Raw genomic sequence first — 21,974 nt, forward strand, 5'->3', positions numbered from 1 at the left:
TTGCGACAAGAGAAAATTTGTCTACTTAATAGAGATGGTAGATTCCAGAAATCTAAAATATACCATCATTGTGGTTCCGGTTTCAGTTACCGGAGACCTACATAGAACTGCTTCTTCTTCCAGATTATTTTGGGACCAATTCTTGATGCCAGGAAGATTTCATTTTCCCGTAGCTTTTTATTTTGTTTCATTCTTGAGATTATTCCATAAATCTGAACCTTTTCACAGCAATATAGATAAAGCAAGGAGTGCACCACGTGCGTGACAGCACATGAGAATCTATTTACTGATCAATGTTTCTTCTGGCCTCTGGGTTCTTGAGACCTTAGGATTTATTACCTGGAGCCATTTTTATCCGAATCAATCATCTCAAACTGGTCCGGCGTCATGCTATGTGTAGATATACTGCTCCCGTAGTAATTCTGTGTGGCGGACTGCGGCAGAGGCTGTAGCTCTTGGTCTAGGTGGGCAGCATCAGCCAGGTCGGCGTTGGTCAGCCGAACCGTCTCTGCGGAGGTGGTCTCTTCCTTGAAGGGGTGCTGAAGGGTATACAGGGTCGTCTCTGAACTGGGCATGTCTGACGTGGGACTGGAGAGAGAGTTCAGGCTGGCGAGAGCTGCGTCGTAGAGCTTTTGATAGTTGACTTTGTCAGTTTCCAAAGCTAGTATTTGCTTCTTCAATGCGGCCACTTCTTCATCTTTCTGCAAAAACATGTAAAGTTACACAAATAAATTCCAAATTTCATTGTTATTTGCAAAATATTTTGTAGTTCACCTAACAAAATCAACTTTGCATACTTTACTCCAAGCTCCATTTCTGACTATGTTTCTCCTTCTTCATTTCACAAACAACTTTTGATTTTCTAGGGGCTAAAATAGCTTTCCTACTCAGAAGCACAATTTCTTGACTTTTTGCTATCATTTTTGACCTCATACATATATTTTAATGTTACCAAGTATTTTTATTACTAAACAGAACACAGGTTATAAGTAGTACGGTAAAACGGGGTGACTTTCATCAACTTTGAAACTGTTGCAAAGGTTGAAGATGTGTTCGGTGTTGAAATTAAACTATGTAAGATTTTATAATAGATTTAATCTGTTGCCGGGATAAAACAGCCATGAATAAATTTTAAAAAATTTTTATATACCACACAAGTAATTAATCACAACAGACACAGCAAGGATTATTTAAGTAATCGCGGTGCGAAATGATTAAGTTTTTTTGATTAGCGCACTAAAAATATGTAAGTAGTAGACTGCCTGAGTACCTTCCTGCTGTCGCTTATATAAGGCGCGAATGCATCAAAAATAATCCAGAGAGTAGGTAGATGGTCAGTACCTACGGTGTTTCGCTAGTAGGTTCTAATGCGATTCAAGTTGCACCTAAGAACGTTCCCGAACATTCTAGTTATTATCACTACAATATGTTGCCGCCCGTTACTCCGAAGATTCTAGCAGTCGCCCAGTGCCTGTAGGAATAGGGCGGTAGTTTCTAGTACCGTCCGGCTTGGCCTGTAGGCAACGGCCGAAGTGTCCAGAAGGTTCTATGACGGCCTAGATACCGTAGCACCTTAGCGCTTGGTACTGTGTACTAAGTAGTACCCGACACCGTCTGACTCGAGTAGTGGCGTACCACTACAAAGCTAAATCACTCTTTTATAAAAACCGTTGTGTGGGAAAATTTTACGTAATATTTATTGCACGTGTTTAAACTATCGAAATATATATATTTTTAAATGTATGTGTATTCGGGGAGTCAAAAAGAAACATGGTGATAAAAGTCGCCTTTCAGAGTGGGGTGACTTGGATTATACATACCATTTTTTATAAGCTTATTACAATTATACGCCAATCCCCAAAAAAATGCGAGTATGAATATTCAATTAGTTATATATCGATAGACACTGATATACTTTACAATACAAATGACACAAAAGTATCATAATCATTGAGGAATTTAAAAAATGTGTATTTACATTTTTCTCTGCCTGAAAATCTAAAAAAAAAACAGCACAAAATTCAACCCACATTATGTTTTAAGATTTTCACGGCCAAAAGTATTTTTGTTATTTGTTTTTGGGGTGTTATGCCGTGTTGCACTAACTCCTTCTTTAGCCAACGTTTCGGACAGCATTACAGTGTCCATCATCAGGGCAGATGTGTTATTGTAAATAACACCAACCCAATAACACATCTGCCCTGATGATGGACACTGCAATGCTGTCCGAAACGTTGGCTAAAGGAGTAAGCGCAACACGGCATAACACCCCAAAAACAAATAACAAACACACAATATGTTTGAATATAACTAGAAACCAACTATATTACACTTATTTTCGATGCTTCATTGTATCCACTTTGCCTAAAAAAAATCATTAAAAGGAGGCGAGTAATTTTTTTGTGAGTGGTAGCGGGAATTACGCAAATATCTGTGATGACCAAAGTTGCCATGCAATTCAAAAGTCACCCCATATTACGGTATGTAATGTGAAAAGTTTTACTTACGGCCAAAATCCATTCTGCTTTCTCGTTATCAGTATTGGCGCATTTTTCCAGATCAGTATCAATAATATTAATCTCAATAGTTTGTGTCTTTCCATCGGAAACAGGCTTGGGAGTGTTGTTGGCCCCTTCCCCCCTGTAGATGGAGACGAGGCCGGCGGGGCGGGGAACATTGAGACCAACATCGTCCCAGTCTTCAAAATCCTGTCAAATCAAAAACTAAAATTGTAATACATGAACCAATCATTTATTGTACAAGTTTTTTTTTTTTAATTTATAATTTTGCAAGAAATAATAGTTTCAATAATTTAATAAGGAATTCCAGTCATACATTTTTTTTTTTAAACTTTTTTGTTGATTTCATAGTTTAAATAATTTTCAAAGTTTGTATTTTTCAAAGCCCGCCAAAATGATTGAAACCTGACAGGGTACGAGTGATGTCACAAGAACCTCAGTTTTGTCGGTTAACAGTAGGGTCAATCCCACTTGGGTCCGTATGAAATCTACAATTCCCAATTTAAATATTTAATAAGATTTCCAAAAGACATGAATTCTTTTGAAATAATTTGTATACCGCAGTTGTAACCCATGTGCGAGTCTATGCATTGTCTGTATTCTAATGCACATGGCCGATAGAACGTTTTTCAAAATTGTGTCAGAGCCCGCCGACCCAATCACAGGGTTTTTATATTTCTTGCGGTTGTAATCATTTTTAAATGACAATTTATCAACTCTATGTATAATTATATATATACATATAATAAGAAGTATATATTCAGAATCAGATTTTTTTTATCTATATGAATTTTTTTTTTAACCCCTCAGGACTCTGGCATATTCCATCAGACGGTTGGAGTATATCCGCTTTGCAATAAAATCCAAATAAATGTAATATTTCTGAATGTATTAGAAAACTAAAAAACTATTTTTGAAAGGTAATAAAATACGCTTTTGAATTTTATTATTAAAAATAAACATATCATTTTTGAAATATTAAAATTATTAACACAAAGCTTAAAAAAATGGCTCACCTCAAGTTTTTTGTAACTTAAATTACTGATAATGAAAAACACACATTTTATTAGTTTATTTATTACACTGTTATACGTGGTGGAATTATATAGTATTAAAATAGAAAATAAAACATTTTTTAACTTATTTCCACTTGTTTATTTTACCAATACCGGTTTCGTCCTATTATGGACATCTTCAATAATTAATAATTCATCTAATTTACCAAGTGAATTGCTCGAATTGCCCTGCATGTTACGTGGGACAGACAGGAAGAGCAGTATCGACCCGTATAAAGGAGCATTTCGCATGTTGGGTAAATCGAAAGGGAGATTTAACGAACGTAGCCTTGCATTTGCTAGAGAACCAACATACTTTTGACAGGGATAGAGATGTCAAGGTTCTTCACGTTTGTGAAAAGGGACAGAAATTAGACAGATTAGAATTACTAGAAATTAATCGCTCATAAATATGTCACGAATAAACAGTTGGAACATGGTGCTCAGTCGCCATTAATATATCCATTGTAATTAATTTGAATAATGTTACCTTAGACTCTGAGGTAACATTTTATTCTAAGTAATTTGCGATGTATGTATTGATGATTATTGAACATTTTGTTATTCATGACTTATTTACCTTAAATAACAGTTGTGTAATTTAATTATGTAATCTTCTGATCCTTTGTTGCAAACGTTAAGAGTTTTGACATCTCTATCTTTGTGGAAATAATTTTCGTTTTCTGGTAAATGCAAAATTATGTTCAATAGATCATAACCCCCCCCCCCCACTTTTTGATTTGCCCAACTAAGGAGGTGTTCTTTTATACAGTTTGATTCCTCTCTTCCGGATTGTCCTGCGTGGTATGCAGGAAAATTCATTATTTTATTTACTAAATTATCGATTATTCTGCTATAGTGACCATTGTTATATTATTATTTCTTATTTATGACATATTAACCTTAAAGAACCATTGTAATTTAATAACCCAAACATATGTACCTACCTTGACATTGTGTACCTAATTTTGTATAAATTCTGTAACAAAAGAATTTCAATTGCCAGCCTGAAGATGTCCATAATAGGACGAAACCGGTACTGGTAAAATAAACAAGTGGAAATAAGTTAAATAATGTTTTATTTTCTATTTTAACACATTTTATTATTAGATATATGTATTACAAACATAATCTCACTCGTTTTTTTGTCATTTCATATAAAAATTATTATTTTTCAATTTTTTTTTTTTTCAAATTGCGGTTGGAACCTTTGGTTTCACAGATATGTAGATATTAATGCTTAAGATTTGAATAATAAAGCGTGGTGTTTTCTCTTTTTAACACCGTTTAGATCGTATTTCTCACCATAACAGTAAGGGAGACACAAGGATTTCCATGAGACCATACGAGCTGTTCCAAAAGCCAACAAATTAGCCAGCAGGGTTAAGCCATAATGTTTTTCCTTTAATGAAAAAATACAATTTCAAATAGAATTCGAGAACTAAATTTCACTATTATCAAAACTGCAGGCTTTTCTTCCCCACCTTCACTGTTCTATTTAATGTTGTCGCATCACTAACCTGTTCCGGAATTTCATCAGCAAAGGTAATGGAGGTGAGTTTATAGTCTTGCTGCAGGAGGTACTCATTGATCAAATAGTTGAGGGCTCTCTTCTCGTGAGGTTTCAGCTGATCTTCATGTAATAACTTCTCACAGCCTAAATCTATCGAACAGACTTCAAAATCTAAAATGAAAACATAACAAAATAATTGTAATATGTAAATTGTTCTTAAACATTACAACTCTAAACACTTGTGAATTCCACATGAGAGTTCAAACGCCGGGAATTAAACAAAGAAAAGGAAACAGGAGAGAAAAGAGAAGAAAAAGAGAGCTAAGCTTTTTTTACATTAACTCCAAACAGAAGGAAATGAGGAAGATAATTTCCTTCAAGGGAAATTATTCTTATTATTATTATTCTTTTCCTGCCGTGCAGCAGGTGGGCAAATGCATCCGCCGCCAAGACCTGGGAAAACCTCACCCCACGAACACAGCACCCCTATGGCAGAGGTGTTGGTTACCTCCGCCTCCGAAAATTTATATATGTATAGCGGCGTGTTTGTGAAAAATCACCTCAAGGGCACTCTACAAATATTACTTGCTAGGCATAAACAGATACAGAAAACATGCTTACATGGAAGGTCACTTCAGATAAATACCATTTTGCATGCAGAAGACAGATTATTAAAAACACTGCACATTGCATGATTTCACTGTTTTCAATCTTTATCATCGGTTTTACATTTATTAGAAATTAGTGGCAAAAGAAAAGTTGATATTTATTGTACCAATTTTCAGACTGGAGAATTTTTTACAAAACAACCGTAAAAAGCTTAAAGTGTAAGCTTAGCACTGAAGGTTTCATATTAAGGGTTACAAAATTGTAAATGATTGATACTGTAATTTGTAAAATGTATCAACACTTTGATACTGACCAGCTGCTTGCGTGAGGTTGGCTCGTAAAGAGTTGATGGTCTCTCTCGCCTTTCTCAGCTCAAACTCCAAGACCGCCACATCGCTGCCTCTCTCTCCGTCTTCTGACAGCCTGGTCAGGTCCAGGGAATCCAAAGTAGCCTGACTCGGAGAGCGGGCTAAACAAATAATTTAATTATTCATAATGTAATATTTATCTAGCTGAAATTTGTTGTGATGAGGGAGAGTCAGTCACCCTTTTGAGTCAGTCACCCTTTTGAGTCAGTCACCATTTTGAGTCAATCACAATTAAAATCACAATTTAAATTTCATATCTACAGAGTATTATTGACAAAATTCAAAACAACATTTTAGTTTATTGTTTACTATTCATTCCATAACATCATTGTATATGGATGCATAACGAACTAGAAATACATAAAACACCATTTGCAATACTGCGCCAATTTTCATAAATCTTTTTATAAATATAATAGGTACCTACAACATTGCAAACATGATAACATAAATGTTAACTCTGAAAGAGTGGTTTCCAAATGAAATCTAAATTTCTCACTCTTGTTTCGGGTGTGGTACTCTTATTTGAAGAGCAGAATTGATTTTCATTTATTATCAGATACTTGCAAGCATTTAGCATTCATCGCAAATGTGAATGGTAAATGCTTGGATTATTTTTAATTTCAGATAATTTAAAATATATGACCCAAATTTAAATGGTAGCAAAAGTCGGGGATGCCCGAGGAAGACATGGCACGATCAAGTAAATCAGATACTTGAGTCAGGCCATGTCAAGAGTCAGAATAATAGAAGAGTATGTATGAGACGATGTATGAATGTGAATGAGGCAAGGAGTGTGTGTTTGGCGGTCCTTCCTCTCTGCCTACCCCTGTGGGGAAACGGCGTGATGGTTAGTTAGTTAGTTTTATCATTAGTGCTAAAACCCTCAGAGAACCCTGGCCGCTGTTGCTCATCTTATATTCAAGGATATGGTGTTGTTCCGCACACAGTTTAGGTCTTCGAACACTTCTTGGTCCTGCAGGCTTATTGCAAAGAAGACTATTTGGTGGCCGGCTATCATCCTACAAACCCTACTCAGTGGAGCCGTCCCAGTATTATCTCAGTTTCAATGATTGTCAGAAAATATTTCCTCACCTGACTAGAAAGGTTCTTCTAGGGATCTTCCTCTTAAAAATTGCTGCACCTTAGGACCGGTCTGATTTTATACAATTTGGATTGGTCTACTTCGAGGAGTATCGATTTGAAATACCTTTGGAGACCACAGAAACATTTGGCCAACAGTGCCATTTATTCTTCCGTAAATTTCCCAGGATATAACAATTTGGGGCGTACATACATCATAATATTTCACTACCTGCCAGAAAATAGAAGTGGGTGTCCGCGGTAAAAAAAACATCAGGTTTGAAATTATACACTCAAAACATAATAAATAAATTGCTAGTTTAAATCATAAATCATACTATGTTCTGGCCTGTGATATTAGAATTCGTTCGTAAATAGATTTAAAATATATATATAAGGACCTACCAATCGGCAAAGAAACATCTACAGATGGGCGTTCGAAGTTTCCAGGATTTGAGAAAAACTCTTTTAGTTGAGGAACCTCCCTCCCTGACTCTACCAACTCTGTGTGCAACTCCAAAGCAGTCAACAAAAAATTGTCTTGGAGTAGTTTAGCGGCCACATCACTGTACGTTATACGCGGAACCGAATATTTCAAGACGTCACTCGCGTCTTCGATATATTCGGTCATTTTTACTGTTGTTTCATTAAAGCTGTTTTGTTATATTCGTGTATTTTTTCCTGACACTGACATCCGCACATTTTATTATGACTTAACTAGCGCTTTTAATGATAAGGCAGGTGAGAGAAATAATAGCCAGACAGGTATATCTTGGGTAAGAACCATAAAATGTCAATGAGGAAATAGGGCATACTAGTAACGTTTTTAAATAAAATGTTCACATTATTAAGTTATTCTTATTTGAAATCAGATGATTATATTTTCAAAAAGAAAAAAATTATGAGATTGACAATTTGCTGAAAATAGACGTAATTCCTAAAAACTATTCTGTCATGGACTTGTTTAAATACCCTCGCTACCCAGTAACCTGATTTTACCACTGCCCCGATCTTCCGACGGACCAGATTCCATGGATAAAATAAATCAAATTTATTTGACAGATATATAGATATGGATAGATCAAATGACATGTCTATGGTCTATTGACAGATCTCAAGAAATGTATTTCTTTTTCCGTTGCATTTGAACTTTTGCGATTATTTGTACAATAATTTAAAGTGATTTAAAGGGTGAAGTGTAAAGTATAACGTGAGTGGTTTATTTCTGAGTGTAACGAATTAAATGGTCTAACTGGATAATCAATTAAGATCTATTTCATTAATTTTTGAGTCGTCAATAAGTAGCAAATAAAAAAACAATTTTGGTTTTATTGAGATCGTTCCAAGTATTCAGTTCAAGGTATTTGCTTATAAATAATGACTGTTTCGAATTTTATTTTTTCTTTCTTAGCTTTTTTAAAAAAATGTTTGTATTACAATTTAAATTTATAATATTTCTAAATACTGCATTATTTTTCCTATAAAAGTATTTGTTTGGTTTTGGACAGATGTTTTCAATTAACCTGTTGACCTTTATTATTGTGTAACGATTTTTATTTCTTTTATAGCCTAAACATGGACATGAAGTATTTGATACTTCGTAAACAATTAGATGACTTGGGATACAGTGAAAAGTTTCCCATGGAATGTTTGCCACTCATTGAGAACATGACGGCTGACCTGCTGCAGACCACACGCAGCTTGCAGCACTATATGAGTGTTGCCAAGGAAGCCCTCAAGGAGAGAGACATCATGAAGTCAGCTGCCGAACCTTATGTTTGTGATAATGCCAAGCTCGTCAAGGAAAATACTCAACTCCATCAGGAATTAGTAGAGTTACAAGAAGAATTTAATTTCTGCAAGAAGGAAACCAAAAGCAAAATCAGACAATTGGAAAACGAGCTCTCAAACTTGGAGTTTGAACACCGCAGCTTGCAAACACGGAACAGAGAGAAAGAACTCAAAAACTTGTGTGCGGATACATTCAGTTCAAGAAGCAAATATGTCACTAATTTCACCAGAACTTGTTGCTCTAAAAGTAATTCTGATGAGATGTGCTCCTGTGACAAGAAGCCTTGCTCCAGATGTGTGGAATTGGAGAGTCAAGTGGAATGCCTCACTTCTAACCTCAATGACAGTAGAAATAGAAACACAAAATTATTAGACGATGTAGCCTTTTTTAAATGTCAAGTTAATAATAGAGATAAAGAAAATTCCCGGCTCAGTAAACTTTTGGAAGGAGGAAGACCGTTCTCAGCATTGCAAAGAGATTGTTGCGGCAAAGATCTGGATAGGAAATTAGTAGAAGTGTGCGCAGAGCTGCGTGAGGCAGAGAATAAAGCGGAGGCCCTCAATACTAAACTTAAAGAGGCCTTGGACAAGCAGCACGAGGCCATGAACAGGGCTCTGCAGTTGGCAGACAGGAACAGTGTTCTTGAAAAGGAGTTATGTAACATCGATCAACTAGCTTTAAAGATTGAATTCGAATGTAATGACCAGCTCAAGGAGAAATGCAATTCCATTACTAATCTCCAAAACCAACTAGAATCGGCTAAAGCCAACCATTGGAAACTTGAAAAAGAATTCAATGATGCCAAAGCACGTCAACGTATTCTACAAGCGGAATTAGAATCAATTAAAAATGAAAATGCTGCCCTGAACATTGCTCTGGTTTCCTGTAATGAATTGAAGGAGAAAATATCCAAAGAAAACGAGTTGTCAAAAGCTAGAAAATACCATGAAGCTCCTTCTAAAGCTGGAATATCTCGGAAAACAGAAACAAGCTCCAATTCCCCTCGCAGCCCACTCAAATCTTCACAGATCAACCCGACATTCTACAATCTATCAGAAAGCAAGAGTTCATGCACTTGTCACAGCAATGAAAAAACAACTAAAACTGAACTTCTTTTACTGTTAGAAAACGAGAGAAAACTTTATGAAAGTCAAATCAATGAAATTAAGAAACAATTGGCCGATGTCAATAAAGTTGAATGTCGATTTTCTAGAAATAGTGTAGAATGCTCATCTTGTGAAAAATTAAAACAAGAAAGAGACTTTTATTACAAGCGAAATTTCGCATCACACCCTAGCGAAGATTATATTGCAGAATTAAAAACCAAAAACTGTGAACTAGAACAAAAAATTCAGGGTGTTAAAAAACATAATGAATCATTACAAGAAAGTAATCAGTTATTGAAATCGGATTTAGACAAAATGAAAAATACTCAACAGAAGACCTATCGGAATTCCGACCTTGAGATGGAGAGTTGTATGCAGCTTGCGATTAATAAATTGGAAAGAGATTTAAAAAGAGCTCACGCTGATATTCAATTTTTGGAAGATGATAGAAACGCCTTGAGATGTAAATTAATTACATCAGCCACTAACAGTGTGACGAGGGAAGAGAGGGATTACAACTCTTACGCCAAACATTCTTCTATGGTGGACAGTATTGTGAAGGAACGGGACATGTTGAGTGAAAAATTAAAAGTCACCCAAACAGAATTACTGCATTTGAAATCTTTGAACAATCAGCTAAAAACTCTGCAACTGGAGAATGACAAAAATATTGCAGATTCACAAGCAATTTCATACGAGTCTAAACGAGAACTGCGGGATCTGAGTGAAAAAGTGAGAGTTCTGGAAAAATCTAAAATTGAGTTAGAACACGAATGCCATTGTTTGAAGTCAGACAAACTGACATTGAGGGATAGTTTTTCAAAAATTGACCAAGAACGCGACAAATTGATAATGGACCTGGATGAAAAAACAGAACGACTGTCCGAAGCGGAACAAGCGCTCAGGTCTAGAGATACAACCATCAAAATGCTAGAAAATAAAATGCATGAACTCAACACCAAGCTTGAATTGTTAACACAATCTAACGCATCTGTTGAACACAGAGTTCGGGATTCCCAAACTCGTAACGAAGCTTTGTCCATTGAATTGCAAACTATTTCGAAGCAACGTGATAACGCTTTAATAGAAAATAAGAGATTACAAGGAGATCTGGCCATGGTGAATAATGATTTAAAGAATATGAAAAGGGAGTATGATAACTCTCGTAAAGAAGTGGACCAAATGAAACAGCAATTGCAACATTATGTTGACGAAGTGAGGAGAATTGAAGACATTCTTTCGAGGAAGGAAGCTGAACGTACCGACATGCTAGATCACTTTGCCAGTCTGTCGCATGATGCCACAGTTCTTGAAAATAATAACCATTCATTGGAAAGCCTAGCAGCTAGTAAAAATGTTCAGCTGCAAGTCACGGTGGATAGACTAAACGAGCTCGAGAAGAAACTTGAATCTCGGGAATCACTGATCGATATGCAAGAAGCTAAAATGAGTTCTTTAATATATCAAATATCTAAATTAGAATCTGATCTGATACGGCAGAAGGATTTGACCGACATGGCGGAAAAAAATTTACAATTCGCTAGAGACACGTGCGCAACTTTAGAAAAGCAAAAGAAAGCCATTCTTATTGGCGTCGGTGAAACAGATTGTGAGAGAAAGAAGCTAGAATTCAACTTACGATCCCTCAAAGAAGATAAATCCAAGGTGGAAGAAAGTTACATGCGAGATAGAGCAACAGTTGAGTCTTTAGAGTCTCTGTTAAACAGTAGCCGTAGAGAAGTTGTAGAGTTGAAGCTGCAACTACAAGAGTCAATTGAAGAGACCAAGGTGCTCAAAGATCAAATAGAACAACTTCAATTCAGACTGAAGAAAGTTGAAGGCGAAAGCCACAGCAGTCGACAGAGGTCCGAGGAAGCAGCCAAGAATCTGCAGGAGCTCAAATGGCAGATTAACGATCAGAGATTTCATCGAGTCAGGATATCGGAGCAAGCGGCCTCTACTTCGAGCAAGCATTGCAGTGGCACCCTTTGACACCTTCTACTTTACCTCAATGTACTTTTAATTAGGTCTACACTTTACAATCATTTAATTACTAGGTACCGCAGACTGTGTGTAGTGACCAAGTATGTAACTGGAATTTGTACAAACTTAATCTGTGATACACAGAAAGTTTTGTGCCTTCCTGAATAAAGTTATGTGCATGTGTTTGAAATGTTTCTCTTTTGATTGTATTTATTTTTAAAGTTATATATTATAATTATTAGATTACCAAAATGTTGTACGTATACGAAAACCGAAATGTGTGAGTTTATAACTGTAACTTTACTCTGCAATAATGATGCTTTACGGAATTGGGTGAAAATGAGTATTGGCGATTAAATAGGAAAGGCAGGAAAGGGGAACTAAACACCGACCACGACAATATCGCTCGCAGGCTTTTTCGGACACGCCCATAATACACTTTTATCTCTTCAATCTTCTTCCTAGCACTATCCCAACTCATTGCCTAGGTAGGCTGTTGGGGTCGGCTCTTCTCGTTCTCAGGTTATAGCTTCTTCGGTTCTGAGTGTCGCTTTCATCTAGGCCGTTTCTTTGTAGGATTTTGGAGCATTGGGTCATCCAGGAGTTCTTTGGTCTACCTCTGGATGACTGTCTTTGAAGCTCTATAGACATTGCCTGCTTCACTGTGTGGTCTGGTGGTCTCCGTCTTATGTGCCCATACCATCTTAACTGTCGTTCCTCTAGCTTACTGTTTATGTCAGTGACACCCAGGCTACCACGAATGCATGAGCTTTTAATTTTATCTTTTAATGATACTCCTGCCGTCCATCTAAGCATTCGCATTTCTGCTGATTCGAGTTGCCTAGAGTAGGAGTTGTACATAGTCCAGCATTCGGAGCCATACATTATCGCGGGTCTAATAATAGTCTGGTATGTCTTTCCTTTAAGTTTTATTGGCATTTTCGTGTCGCACAAAATTCCTGTTACGGATCTAAATTTCATCCATCCCACTCCTATCCTATGGTTGACATCCGCTGCACATCCTCCGTCTCTGTGGATGAGTGAGCCCAGAAACTTAAATGAGTCACAGTTGGCTAATGTTACTCCATCCAATTGCATCGAAGGAGTTACAGCATTTGGGTCTTCAAATGGTAAATACAAATATTCCGTCTTTTTCCTGCTAATTTTTAGTCCATTATCCTCCAGGATCTTTCTCCACCTTTCCAGGCTATTTTGTAGATCACAATGATTTTCTTCTATCAGTACTACATCATCTGCAAAAAGCATAGTCTTGAGAATACTGTTAATTTCTTGACTCGTTAGGTAATTCATGACCATTATGAATAGCAATGGGCTGAGGACAGATCCTTGGTGTACCCCCACTTTAATTGGAAATGTTGGTGACATCCCTGATGTGCATCTTACTTGTGTTTCTACGTCTGTATACATATCTTGTATGGAGAGCACATATCCTTCTGGTACGTTATGAGATCTCAATGCCGCCCATATCAGGCTTCGGAGTACCCTGTCAAATGCTTTTTCCAAGTCTATAAATACCATGTGTAAATCTTTTTTTGCATCTCGATATTTTTCAACTATGATTCTGACTGTTTGAATAGCATCTATTGTTGATTTCCCCGATACAAAGCCGCATTGATCGTCGTGTATTTTTACAATATTCCTAATTCGTGTGTTTATATTACTTTTATCTCTTCAATGACTACAAACAAGACGTACAATCCACAATAATATCGAACGCGACCTATCGAGGTGATCAAAACGAAACGAATGACTCCAAACAATAATATTTTTCTTCTTTAGGAGAACAATCCAAGTCGATGTTTAATATAATAAATATAAAAAACTTAGAAAACTAAATATGAACTCCAGTTTTCATGATTCAGTCATTTATTTTACCATACAGTTACAAATGTCAAAGGTTCTACAAAATAAACACCAATAATTCCATATTACGAAATATACAATAATAGAATAGGTATGTATATTTTTCGATAAATGTACAATTGACTTAATTTTTTATTAAATTTTAAAAAGCTTTAACCCTCGATAACATAAACGACACATTATAATTAGAAATATACGGTACAATGAATATATTATTAACACAAACACAACTGTAAAATGTTTGAAAGGGAATGAAACATTGTGAATGAATAAAATAAAATAAAAATAAAATAAAATAAAATCATATAATCGAATCTAATTTCCCTCCAAGTGATTCTAAATTTTTCGAACTTTGATAAAAATGGTTTTAAATTCAGTAAAAAATTTCATATTGGTCAAATTGCTAATCGTTGCTTGCTACTTAAAATCATAATAATTACATACATACATCTATTTACAATTGAAATTTTAAAAAGTATTACTAATACTACTTCCTACACGAAGCTGCCATTATGTACACAATGCATAATTCAATAACAATGTAATATTACAGTACTTATGTTATTTACAACATTATGTTAAGATGTCCGAACACAAAAGGTAATCATGGGTTTTGCAAGGTCATCACAAAAAAGGTGTAGTAGACAATAAATTTGATGTCGATCGATGTTGGGCAAAATTTATATAAATATTGAAGACAATATTAGTGATTTCTAAACGAAAATCTGAAACAGAAAAATCAGAAAAGGAAACGGTCACATCTGGGACTCGAACCCAGGACCCTTGTCTTTCCGGGACAGTGCTCTACCGACTGAGCTAATGGGACCCTATTCCCCTCGGTCACTTTTAACTGTATCATACTTCGAATAAGAACCACTAACATTGTCTTCATTTTTTCACCGCACATTTTTATTGGCAACTATCTTTATGTATGATCGCAAGATTCAACCCGAACTAAATTCAATCCAGACAGCGTCTTTTTTAGATAAACCTATCTTATTTTTTTATTTTTAATGTGCGACATCTGTTGACTTTTCTGCAAGTCTAGAATAAATATTTATTTTTCGGAATAACTTTATTGAGTAAAACCTCAAATTGTAATATTTAAATATTGAAGACAATGAGTCCCAGATGTGACCGTTTCCTTTTCTGATTTTTCTGTTTCAGATTTTCGTTTAGAAATCACTAATATTGTCTTCAATATTTAAATATTACAATTTGAGGTTTTACTCAATAAAGTTATTCCGAAAAATAAAAATTTATATAAATTGGTGGAACTAAGGCCTAGTTGTTTGGCAAAAATTCAAATGGCCATTCAGCGCCATTATGTTTTTTGACATTTGAAAGGCCACTATTAAACGTTGATGCTAGTTATGTTTCAGCTTTCTATAAAATTATAATAAGCTGACAAGCTTAACAACATGATGTGTAGTTGTCTTCTGCTGATCACAATTTTTTCAAAAGCTGAAACGGAAAATTTGTTAAAAAAAAATATAATGGTGCTGTATGGCCATTCGATGACAATATTACATTTGAATTTTTGCAAAATAACTGGCCCTAAATGTAACTTCACCCTCTCTCGTCTGAATTAAGTTTAAGGTTAAACGTAAAGTACAGTGGCGGCCAGCTAATATGTGCTCCCGAGCGCCGAACAACCAACAAAATTTCCGACATGGCTAATCACAATACGAAACTCGGTTCGGTTATAATATCTCATTCAAAAGGTACCTACTTATTAAGCGCGCTTAACTTGCAGACCGACTTTGACTTGTGCCTATGTTCGTAGCAGTTCGTTTTCGATTGCGATCCAAAATTTAACTGCTTTGTCGCATATTCTGTGGAACAGTCGAAAGCGTGGGTCCATACCATTACATACTATTCTTTGCAAATAATACCATATCAAGAACGGCGTTCGGAGTTTTACCACCACATCAGAAGGAACGGTTTATTCAGTAGAAAGTTAAACTAAAACGCGTATGTTTGATATTATTGTCGATATCGTTGTTTCAATTTACCATCTGCTATTTTTCAGCGAATGTTACGCTTCTTCGATACAAGCATACAGGATAAAACTTGTCATTAAGAGATGAGTGATGGTCAGATTACTTATTATCAGTTCAGTCAGTACTCGCCGTTGCCAGGCATTGTATCTTGAATTTAAAACTTTTCTTACTCTGAGAAAGTTTTGAAGTTTAATTGCAGGTTATATCGATCTTGTATATCAATTATTAATAAGGCATATCAATTGCATGTTATACTAATTTATGATTACTTTTGTGTTTGTTCAACGTATAAATTAAGAGTGAGTTTGAATGTGGAATACATTAAGAATAATAGGTCGAGTTTTGAAAACAAAGTGATAATAAAAAATGCCGGTCCACCTAAAACCTGAACTGATAATAAAATAAGAGTGCAAATCTGGATCGAACAAGTTTACTCGATCATTTAACAAAACAATGTATAACAAAGCTTGTAGCTCTGTGCATGTGATCAATTGAATAGTTTATTTTGTTTTACGTGTTTAATTTACGATGTTGATTCAGTTTGGACAATCAGCGGTGTTACTGATGTAACTCACCTTTCTGAAAAAATCAAAAAACATAATTCTTATCATTTACATTTACAAAAAGTTTTGAGCTTAAAGGTTTTAGGAAAAGTTGACATCAGAATGCAATTGGATTCAGGCTACCGTGCCTAAGGTAAACACCATAATGAGCTATTTAATAAAAATCGATACAGGTCAAATTTCCCAGAACATGATTTCAACGTGACGCTTAAAACGTATGACTTCCTTAATAAAGTTCAGTACCTAAAAGGTAAACTCTGTGCAATTTACGCCCGCGACGATTTTTCAAAAGCTAACGGCGCTTTATCAATTTTACAACTTTTTTATAGTACTTGTTTATTAGAAGACTTTCCCGAGACTGTGAAATTACTAAAACTTTTGTGCACCATTCGTGACCTTTGGAATGACCTCAGTTGAAAGCTAAAGATGTTTCTCAACGTTAAAAAGAATAAAATCTTTTAACACGTAGAGCCAGGACAGACTGAACGCACTATCAGTGTTAAGCATTGATAGAGGTCTTTGCTAAACAAAATGAACAGAGAATAGAACTTCTTTATAAATAGGTATGTACCTTTATTTAATTTATTTTATGACTTAATGTTGTAATCCGGTGAACCCCCACATATTTTGACCACCGGCCGCCACTGGTAAAGTACCTTATAATCTACACATTCATAGATGGCGTTAATTTTATTATTTTATTAAAATACACATTTTGCAAGTTATGCTTTAAAATATTAAAGACAAATTATTTATATTGTACATACACAATATGAATAAATAGTTTTGTCCGTATAAAAACACAATTATTTCAAGGATGGCATACAAACACAGTATTGAATTGAATCATCATTGTATTGCGTATTTGTCTTAATATTTTAAAACATAACTTGAGAAAAGTGTATTTTAATAAAATATAATTAAATTAACGCCATCTATGAATGTATACATTATGATGTACGTTAGGTTTAAACTTAAGGATTTATAACATTTTGTAAGTGTGATCTTGTTTACCGAATGTCTCTGAAAATTCCCTTGATGTTTTTTTGCACCATCATGATGTTTTATGACATTTTCAACATTGATAATGATAACCGTCGCAGTGGCGTAATTCCTTTCCCGTGTTCAATAGGAGGCAGAACTAAATTTAGAAAGAGAATTGGCGTAACAAACCCGTGTGTTTCAAGGCGGTACTACCGTGCTGCCTCCTACTGAACACGGAAAAGAAAATACGCGTTGCGGTATTCTAGTAGTTTCTGTGATTCAAATCAACACTGGTTAAAATATAATCAATTGTAGTTACCCCACTGTCTTGTGATGACCTTGTACAAAGATAACTAGCAAAAATTGTGTTTAATATGTAAGAATTACAAAATAAGAAGTTTTTATAGATAGGGGTTATCATTACTAGATCTTTTATTAAAAATGGCAGCTTGTTAGATAATTATTATTGTACTTCCCTATGAATATTATTTAAATTATCATGAACTAAACTTGTATACATATTTATTTTAGTAATATTTAATTAATCACGTTCAAATAATAAAGTAATTTATTTTACAGAAATAATTGTTTTATTCATTACCAAATACATACCCAGATTACTTACGCAAAACTCAATTGAATTTTAGAAAAAGACTTGCGTATTAAATTATTAATTAATATTAATAATTTAATATTAATTATTAACGCCTATTCAGCTCTTTTTCTAATATCTACAGCCAGAATACTTTGGAGACTGAGCCATACGAATGAACGTGTTATATAATAGTGTTGTTTTCACTGCGGTGAATAAGCATGGTTGCCATTACAACGCTTGTGGCTTGTTGCCTCAGGTTTGCGACAAGTAAATAGAAGAAATTAGCTGAATCAGGCTTTTAATCTTGTAGTGAATTTTTGTTTATAAAAAACAATAACAGCAGAGTTTATAAAAATTAAAAGCTCCCCGATCAGCAAAACTTTCAATATTTAGATACAAGCCTAAAGAGGGCGAAAAAGCAGTAGATAGCGTAAAATAGATTAAAAGATTATCAATACAAAGTTCCGCTTTTGCCAAATACATTTTCCAACATACAATAGAAGATAAAAATGCTATTTTATTGTATAAAATGGAATTGTCACCAAACGAAAGATTTCCAAAAAGATATACACAAAAAGTAAGTGCATTAAAATATATTTGTCTGTCTCTCTTGAGGATTTTTATATCTTTAAATACAAAATCGTAAAAGATATTCCGGCCGTGGAAAAGAGTTCCAGACTATCAGTTCCTAATTTTGCCAGCAAGCTTTATCATCACACTATAGAAGAAGATATAAAATCTAATTTTATTTTATAAAATGGAATCATAGCCAATAGAAAGATTTAAAAACAGGAAATAAATAACCCATAAAAACTGAAGTGAATTAAAAATTATTTGTCTCCATTGAGATAATTTTTTACCAATATTTAAAGTACACAAAAGTTTTTTAGACCCGTTGTATATCATAATATTATTGCCATGTACAAAAATTAATTAATTAAAGTTTTTAAATAATGGTGCACGTCACATTGTGCCATTATTTGTTTTAGTACTGTAATAAAACCAATGGAATGTTTGAAAGATCCGCAAAGGAGATTAATTAATAGTTTTCCTATAAAAAGTGAGCAATAATTATTAACATTTTCTGATGCATAATGTATCCAATTAAGGATGCATCCAAATGTTTACGTACAATAATAAGGGTTAGATATATTTTTTAAACGCATATTGTATGTATATTCTAATTCGACAGATTAGGAATTTTATACTATTTTTGTTTGAAACCACAAAAAGGGAAAATAATGTCAGTGAATTCACTAAGGTACACTATTGAAAGTCTGTTTTTTGTATTATTAGAAAATAGAATAAAAATTATAGTACGGTTTGTATTTTGTAAGTTTCGTCTTGGGAATAGTGAACATTACTTGGCATTTGATTATACATAATGAAACCATTTTACAATAAAGAATTTTATTTTTTGGCCGTTTCCCTTCACACATCCACTCCAGTTGCCAAGTTTTTAAAGACCTTATTATTTATTTACTTGTTTATAAGAATTACTGTTTATTTATTATTAAAAACTAAATTACGTCATGTCAATCGTAAGATATTTTCATGTTATGATTTAATATGGCCTCAAACCTCCAAGAAAGGAAAACAGATAATATTTTACTACACATGAAACTGGCATTCATTTACAATTCACATTAGTTTTTTGGGACTAAAACTTATTTTAAACATTGCTATATTTGTATTTTCCAATCTAAATCTCTCCCTTTTCTCTACCTTACCAATGTTCATGTTTATTTGATACAATAATTATGTTGGTTTGTGCTAGCCTTTACACAGAAGGCATATTTATACAAAAATATTCCTTATTATTGACAAATATGTAAACATTCCAATATGTGTCGAGTATCACACTGCCCTCCTAAATAATTACGGATAGAATATTATTTTATGAAAGTACAAAATGAAACACACAATGATATATAGTCCTAACCTTCAGATGACGTTTCACAAAGTTAGCTAAAGCCATTGAAATCGTCCATTTTACAAATTCTCAGCAGAATTAAAAGTACCAATGTGTTGAAGTAAAAATTAACGGGCAAAATTATAATCAACTTAAAATAATGTAAAGTTAAAGAAATATGGTAACTATATAATCAAATCAGTCAGTAAATATGTCAGGACTGAAGAAATCCACCCAATTTGTCATGAAAAATGAATTTTTTAAATGAAATGGAATTTTTAAAAACACTTGGTTTAAAGTTTAGTGCTCAAATTCTTTGGGAAACCAGAATGCTCGATTCTTAATTCCTCGAACATTGGCAGTGGCCAGTAAAGTGTGTTTTTAACAGTTAAAACATTTACGATGTTTCAATACTTTGGAGCAAGTAGGTACTTAATTTCACGGATTGGAATGGTATTTTCTTAATATATTTTTGAACAAGAACAAGGTCCCTTTTTACTCCAGTGGTTAAATCTAAGCACTGACAAATTTGATAGCAATTTGGCATTGCTTGTATGTTTACAATGGGCGGCTAATCAATCAACTGAGGGACTATCTTAAATTTCCCGTGTAATAATTGTAATAAAACTAAAATAAACTCTAGAAACAGTTGAGATCAGTTTATTCACCCTGTCGTACTGAAGTTTAATTGCAACTACGAATCCCTTTGTCGTGACACGGTTTTTAATCAAAAAACATTATTTGTTAATGAAATCCTTTACGGTCGCAGATTTTCCGGTATGTAATGCACCAATAGTCTAGTAATAAGATTATCATTTCACAGACACCACCTTTATAGGATTTAACACAATTCCCACACCTCTTAATATTATTTAGATAATCATTGCCTATAGTATAGTAATGTAAAAGTTTAAAGGGTGGCTAGTATTCTTGTGAAGCCAACACAAGCTGACATTAGGGTCTGTCCGATTCCCCAAAGCATCGCATACACCGGGGACATCTGCAGAGAGGAAGCTCGGTACACGAAGGCTATGGCGGCACTGCTGAGGATCCCCGAGGTAGTGGGAGTCATTACCCCCATCACTAATATAAAGATGGGGAAGAATTTCCCGAACTTGTGTTTGCGGAGAGTCGCAAACGAAATCAACGCGGCGCAGGTGTGAACAAATATAGACGAGAAAAGTGACCACAGAAACACCTGGTACCACATCTCCGCAAATGTGTTCAGAGGGTCCGCCGGCGTCAGGCTGATCACATTAGCTATCGTGTCCAATTCCGATGGGTGGAACTCCGAGAGCATACTATACATCGTCATTGATTAAGTGTTCTCATTGCATGCCCAAGGGCAGAGCAAAACACTTGAACTGTAGCTTACTCCACTCAATCTGTTTTCCATTGGGGTTTGCACAAAGCTAAATTATGTGCAATGTTTCATTTTTGTTATCTGAAATGGAATAATGCACTCGTAAATACTTCAAGGGTGGTTAAATTATATAAAAATGTCATAAGGTAGAAACACAATTCTTACATTTCGTGGTGGTGTATGAAACACATTGATATATAGTGGTATCAATCATATTTCGCGGATCTCATATAATTATTAATGCTCATCTTTCGAGACATTGCTCATAATGCGATTTCCGTTTATAACAATAAAGTACGCTAACCTGTCATCGGAAAGACCTGTCAAATTATATTTTTAAACAGCTGATCACAAACCGCTGGGAATGTTCAATATTTTAGTACCTACCCGTGCCTACTACTAGTAAATAACCCGATAATATAAAGGGTGCACTTCATAAACTAACTCACTAAATATTATGTTTTAATATTTATTTATCCACAGAAGTCGGAAGAGGAACGCTCCACAACTACTCTGTCTTTGCTTGGCAGTCTTGGCCATGAATAAACCACTCGCTCTCTTGTAATTCTCTCTTGTAATTTACCTTGTAATTCCGACATAGCGACCCTTTTCAGGATCTTGGCATTACCATACTCGTGTATC

General features: G+C 34.7%; 3 protein-coding genes across 3 annotated transcripts in view; 1 reads left to right on the forward strand and 2 right to left on the reverse strand.

The window, feature by feature from the left end:
* LOC149422732 (RAB11-binding protein RELCH homolog) overlaps positions 1–7,849 on the reverse strand; it is a 30,787-nt gene extending 22,938 nt beyond the window's left edge. Inside the window, exons 1-5 of the mRNA XM_089633481.1 lie at positions 7,553–7,849; positions 6,010–6,165; positions 5,095–5,258; positions 2,508–2,708; positions 340–701 (exon numbers count right to left, since the gene is read on the reverse strand). Of these exons, the coding sequence (XP_089489607.1) occupies positions 340–701; positions 2,508–2,708; positions 5,095–5,258; positions 6,010–6,165; positions 7,553–7,778 (1,109 nt within the window). The 5' untranslated portion in view covers positions 7,779–7,849. The remainder of the gene's footprint in view (positions 1–339; positions 702–2,507; positions 2,709–5,094; positions 5,259–6,009; positions 6,166–7,552) is intronic.
* A 607-nt stretch (positions 7,850–8,456) lies between these two features.
* On the forward strand, positions 8,457–12,110 carry LOC149422733 (uncharacterized). The gene is made up of 2 exons (XM_089633996.1): positions 8,457–8,507; positions 8,716–12,110. Exon 2 carries the CDS (start codon positions 8,723–8,725, stop codon positions 12,035–12,037), a length of 3,315 nt encoding a protein of 1,104 aa, XP_089490122.1. The 5' UTR covers positions 8,457–8,507; positions 8,716–8,722; the 3' UTR covers positions 12,038–12,110.
* A 1,405-nt stretch (positions 12,111–13,515) lies between these two features.
* Positions 13,516–21,640, reverse strand: LOC149422734 (transmembrane protein 170A-like). Its single transcript, XM_089633482.1, has 2 exons — positions 21,498–21,640; positions 13,516–21,413 (listed from the first exon to the last, which is right to left on the reverse strand). Exon 2 carries the CDS (start codon positions 21,282–21,284, stop codon positions 20,880–20,882), a length of 405 nt encoding a protein of 134 aa, XP_089489608.1. The 5' UTR covers positions 21,285–21,413; positions 21,498–21,640; the 3' UTR covers positions 13,516–20,879.
* Between the last annotated feature and the right edge of the window lie 334 nt (positions 21,641–21,974).

The sequence above is a fragment of the Hesperophylax consimilis genome, chromosome 7 (assembly GCF_061612785.1).
Source record: "Hesperophylax consimilis isolate HC1 chromosome 7, BYU_Hcon_1.0, whole genome shotgun sequence".
Classification (NCBI taxonomy): Eukaryota; Metazoa; Arthropoda; class Insecta; order Trichoptera; family Limnephilidae; genus Hesperophylax; species Hesperophylax consimilis.

What these genes read in the sequence shown, in the direction of transcription:
- LOC149422734 (XM_089633482.1), bottom strand. Translation starts at nt 21,284, where the DNA reads ATGACGATGTATAGTATGCTCTCGGAGTTCCACCCATCGGAATTGGAC.
- LOC149422733 (XM_089633996.1), top strand. Translation starts at nt 8,723, where the DNA reads ATGGACATGAAGTATTTGATACTTCGTAAACAATTAGATGACTTGGGA.